This window comes from Halyomorpha halys, unplaced genomic scaffold, assembly GCF_000696795.3.
Source record: "Halyomorpha halys isolate HHAL.00 unplaced genomic scaffold, Hhal_1.1 Scaffold372.1, whole genome shotgun sequence".
NCBI classification, from domain to species: Eukaryota; Metazoa; Arthropoda; class Insecta; order Hemiptera; family Pentatomidae; genus Halyomorpha; species Halyomorpha halys.
The window spans coordinates 649095-654889 of NW_027116001.1; the positions used below are offsets into that span (position 1 = coordinate 649095).

Here is a 5795-nt window from a genome sequence, read left to right on the forward strand (position 1 = left end):
TTCTACTATTGATCACATTTTTTAATTACGGCAAATATTGCAGAAAAAATTGGAATACAACGGGGTAGTTCATCAGCTTTATATAGATTTCCAAAAGGCTTACGATTCTATTGACCCACCAGAAGCTGTATAATATTCTGATTGAACATGGAATACCAAAGAAGTTAGTAAATCTCGAACGGATGTGCATGACCGAAACGTTTAACAACATACGAATTGGAAATCATTATTCTGAGAAATTCCAGGTCCGGTCGGGATTAAAACATGGTGATTCTTTTTCACCTATCTTATTTAATCTAGCATTCAAAGTCATTCAAAGGTGCGATGAATACCGAAAAGGGTTTAACTTTGGGTGGTAAAATACCGGTGCTTGGGCATGCAGATGATTTAGTATTTTTGGGTGATGACAAAGAAACTATAGAACTAAATACAACCACGCTCATAAACTCTAGCAAGGAACTAGGTCTTGAAATAAATACGGATAAAACAAAATACATGGTTAGCAGTAGAAACGCGAGCAATTTTGGTGATATAGATATAGGAGGAAATAATACGTTTGAACAGGTAGAAGGTTTAAGTATAAGGTAACTAGAAACAAAAAATTATGAGGAAATAAAAGCTAGGTTGTAGGTGGGAAATGCTTGTTTTGTTTTTTCAATTTCGAAATTGCTTAGGCGATAGAAGGCGTGAGTTCTATCGAAAATCTTAAAAATTAGAATTAACAAAACTATTATCCTTCCCACTGTTCTTTATGGATGCGAGACGTGGCCTCTTACACTAAGGGATGAACAGCGCCTTAAGGTTTGCGAAAATAAAGTATTACACAAAATATTCGGACCGAAAAAGGATGAATTAACGGTAGAATTTAGAAGATTAGACAACGCTGAATTAAGGGAACTACACCAGGTAAATATAATTCAAGCTATAGCATTGCGGCGTATATGTTGGGCATGTAAGGTTCCATATTCCATTCCAACCACTCACCAAGATCTTTCTTGGGACCCCTCGTGATCCAACATTCACATGCGTAAAAGACACCATGTTGAATCATGATTGGAGGTCCTGTATTGTTGCCGAGCCTGTGCATCCAGAGGCTGTAGCCATCTTCCGTAATCACTTCGATATCTGTTGTTTTGTAGCCTCCTCTAGCCATTAATTTTTTCTGAAATTACATTTGTTATGAGAAATTAAGTTTCATTTGTTAATATAATTTTAGTAAAAAAAAAAATATTCAATTAAATATATATGGGGCATTAATACTTATTTATTTTGAAGATACTCAGGGCTGTGGTAAAGAAAAAAAAATGGTTGTCAACTATTTATTTATTGTTGAAGTTTCGACCCACAATGTAGATGTAACTTCATCAAGGCTGTTGGGTGAAGATGTAAACTAAGGACTAGTAATTATTTATCTTTATCTTGTTTATATTGATTTTCATTTTTATTCATTTACTTATAAAAAAATGCATAATTTTTTTGCTAAAAAATAAATATTTATGAATGAAAAGGGAAATGGACAATATGGTCCAGGAGCGGCCAAAAGAAACTAGTAAAAAAACTACTAAATAAAGTAACAACTACAATAACTATTATATGACACAACGTTTCATAATAAATAATTTATTGATTGGTTTATTAAATTAGGTTTAATTCAAATTAGTTTTAGTTTAAATAGTTCATTTATTTTATATATAGTTTATTTTCATTCCTTTAAAAAAAAAAAAAAATTGGTTATGAAACAAAATAAAATAATTGAGCTACGTAGAAAACGAAATGTTATTAATAATATATAATAAATTATAGGCTAAATTTAAATTACCTTAAATATAAAGATATGAAAAATTAATTATTCATAGAAATAATGATTTAATGATTAAACATAAAAAATGTATCTAGATAACCATCATAATGGCGAAATGTACAATGAAGTAGTCTCTAATTTCATTGTTCAAGTAGTCTTATCCTAATTTAAAAATACCTTAATTTTATTTAATTGAAACAATATATCATGTATCATTGTTGGCAATAAGAAACAATGAATCAATAACAAAATATAAAAGAATTAACTAAAGATAAAATGTTTTCCTGTTTCCATGATTAGTCATATTTTACTTCCTCTTTCCTTTATATGAAATGTATATAGAAATTACCGTTTTGAACTTTCAGGGATTAATTTATTTTTAATTAGTAATCGGTTTTTGAAGATCTCTCCAGATTTTTTTTTTTTCACTATTGACAGATAATAATTTGATTTTCATTATTTTGCTTACATAATTTTTTATATTTCAATAAATGGAAAGACTACATCTCCAAAGTGGGAGAGAGAAGAGGAAAAAACTGGGATATCATGAGGGTGCTGGCCCGGGATCGAGAGGTTTGGTTGGCCTGGACAGAGACACCTCCTCGCTGAAAGGGATCAGGAGGAAGAGAAAGAAGTAGAAAAATATTTTTTTTAATATTCGTTATTTTGTTAAATTTTGTATGTGCTTTTAATATTACTATATATAATATTAATTGTACGTTTTTTTATAACGGTTTATTATCTTGCTTGTCTTGAGCTAAAGATATAATATGTTATTGCTTATCTTCACACCAGCGTCGAAGAACCATCACCTCCAGATATAGCTGAATTCAAACAGAACAAACTGTATGATCCTAATCAACAGTTTGGCATTTCACTCAGACATTCTAATACCCGCGGTGTAAAAAAGTAATATTTACAAAGTTTTCTGTTTTTTTAGAGGATTCGAAAAATAACATACCACCGCCCGCTTCTCCGACCGACTTCTTTGATTCTTCTTCAAACGACGAGATTTTAAATAAATAATTAACTTATTCAAATCCTTGTAATAATAGAATAGTCTTAAATACCCTTTTAGATGGATGACACAAATATAGGCTAATAATGATGGAATTTTGGAATTAATTTTTTGCTAAAAGGAACTAAAACAATTCTTAATCCTCTCATTATCATAATTATTATCTCATTATTAACAGTCAATTAACTGGATTCACGTCTACTTTTGGAATTTAAAAGCTATAATTGATCGCTTATATAATTTTGTGGGAAATCTAAGACAATACTTGATTGAATATAATGTTTTTTTAATATCAAGTGACCTCAGTTTTATACAGAACTCTCAATATCCTAATTTTCTTTAAGCGTTTGTATTTTTATTTTTTAATATAATTGTTTTGTTCTAATTTGTTACTGATCCTATTCATTTCAAAAGTTACAAATATTTTATGTTTATAACAATTAAGAAGCCTATTATAATTATTATAACTATGGGAGCACTCCCTGTCTGCCGAATGGACTTTATTTTAATTAATATATTTTACAAACTAACTGTCTCATTTAATTGTACTTTTAGTTGTTTAAATTGTGTACTTGTAACTTATATGTGTTCTGTAATTCAGATTGTATTATTTTTGTTAATATTATAGTGGCTTATTATAAGTTCGGATGATTTGATGAAGATAACATTTTTCATTTGTCCTTTTTTTTTTTTTTTTTTTTTCGCTAAATACATACTTCACCAATATTTAAAAAAACAAATGCTTCGTATTTTTTTGGTCACTTGATTGGATAGAAACGAGTCTATCAGTAATAACTCCTTGGACCTCCTAGCTCCTTTCCAAATTCCTTACAGCTCTGGTAGAGATCATTATTTATCAAATGGTGATTAAATTTAGAAGTTGAAATATTTGAATCCCCTAACAAATCTCATCCGATTACCTTTATTCTCCCTCGTATACCTCTACTCTCCTGCCCTACGGTATCTTTTTTTAATATCGCACTAAAGCCTGTTGAACAGATTTACTACTTAGGACTCCATTTCGAGAGACCTACTTGGAATGGGCACGGGATCATCTAATTTAAAACAATGGTTGAAGCACCACCATTGGGTGATACCTTCCCAAGATTATCATGTGCTCTGAAACATTTATTTATTCTTAATTTCAATAAATTTACATCCCGTCAAGGATCCCGAACCCAGTGACGGCGCTCGATTTTACATTTATAAAATCACGTCTAAAGATAATAACAGTCTTTCAAAATTAATATAAATAAAGTAAAAGACTACAAAACGCAGATAATTACAAGTGAGGTAAAATCGGGTATAGGAGAAGGAAATTAGAAATAAAATACTCAGAATAGATGTTAAAAAGGACTAGGTTTAATATTTGACGTCCCAAAAGGAGACTATCGGAGAGAGAGAAATGATTTGGCCATGCAGCCCAAATACATCAGGTTGCTATAACACAGCGAACGCTTCAATCCATAATGGGACAATATGCACAACAACATTCAACATTAACATTTTCCATGAGGTGTAGATAGTTGACCGTAGATGAATGATTGGAGAATTGCGGGCACCCCCGCATCCCCGCACTCCACGACGAACTTCTCAAATCATTAGCATTTTCCATTTTTCAATCAATAATTATCAATGAACTAAATACAATACACTTTGAATATTTTTTTTTTAAAGCAAAAACATTTTTTTCCTATATACACATATTTGTTTTCCTCCTTCTAGCTCAAAGGCAAATAACAATTTACCAATTGGTCCAATACATTATTCCCCCCGTTTCAATCCATATCCCTTCTCTCCGGTGATCCGCATTAACCATCTCATCAATTAAGCATATTAACAGAAATCATCAATTGATAGGTGCGCATAAATAAAGCTGAAGCAAACAGCAGTAGAAAAATTTACTAAAAAAAGAAATATAAAAGACCACAAACAAGTTTTGGTCAGCTTTTTGTGTCAAATACCTGACTGTGCGGCGCTAAAAGGATTTGGTATCTTATTATACCTTCTTCCTGTATACTTTTATCAATTTAATATAAATAAATAATAATAACTAAGGCTTAGCGAACCCAAGGGTTCGATACAGAGACTAGCAATCGCTGTCAACATACTAGATACATCAGTCCTGTGACGATCGTCCAATTTTAAATGCTTTAAATACATTTAAATGCTTGTTATGATTTGAAGTGTACATGGCCCCTTTTACATCTAGGTATCTCAGTTAATTATTGGATTTTGAGGTTAGAGTTTCTCACATTAGCTAAACAGGTAACCTAGTAAGTCACATTACGCATTTGTAACATAAATCGGATTAGACACAGATCTTTTTCTACTATTGGTTCTTTAAGGTATACAATGAGATACATAGCTGTGGTTTGATGGATCCATTCTGTAAAAATACTACTATAAAAGAATTTGCAGGTGAGGGGCCTCCACGTGATGATTGATTAAAGAATAGCAAATAAAAAAATAATAATTAAAGACGAAACATAATAGTAAATAATAAAAATAGTCAGAAGTCGAAAAATAGTAGAGGAGAGGGATGGGGTGCAAAAGAAGAAAGGCGTTATAGGATAATGTTTGTGAGGTTTGGGGGGCCCTTCCTGCCCTGCCACCTCACAGGAAGGGGAATAGGGTGATCGATCGGAAAATTGGATTGAAGGAAGCAGTCTCTGTCAAAGAAGTTGATGTTTCTCAGTGTGATGTGGAGTAGTACAGTTTCTATCTGTAGTTCGTTGTGAATGTGCGTCATGTTACGTCTGTCTAGTGATACAGATCTTCTGTAGTATGCTGTCCTGGCACTGTTTTAGTGATTTCAGGACTGTTAGTTGTAGTATTTCCTTGTAAATGAGGAGTTTGAGCCTGCAAATAATCGAGACGTTTAGCGAACTTATGTAGTGCTGGTCACATTTTTGTCGTGTCGCGTTAAACCCTCCCCATGTGCACCTAAGCTTATTATTGATCCTGTGTGCTGGG

General features: G+C 32.0%; 1 protein-coding gene across 2 annotated transcripts in view; it reads right to left on the bottom strand.

Moving 5' to 3' along the window:
- The window catches only part of LOC106681878 (lipase 1), a 40712-nt gene that overhangs the window by 19517 nt on the left and 15400 nt on the right, over positions 1-5795 (bottom strand). For both annotated transcript variants that reach the window (XM_014422425.3, XM_067052933.1), the window contains exon 2: positions 985-1162. In XM_014422425.3, coding sequence (XP_014277911.3) covers positions 985-1162 — 178 coding nt within the window. The remainder of the gene's footprint in view (positions 1-984; positions 1163-5795) is intronic.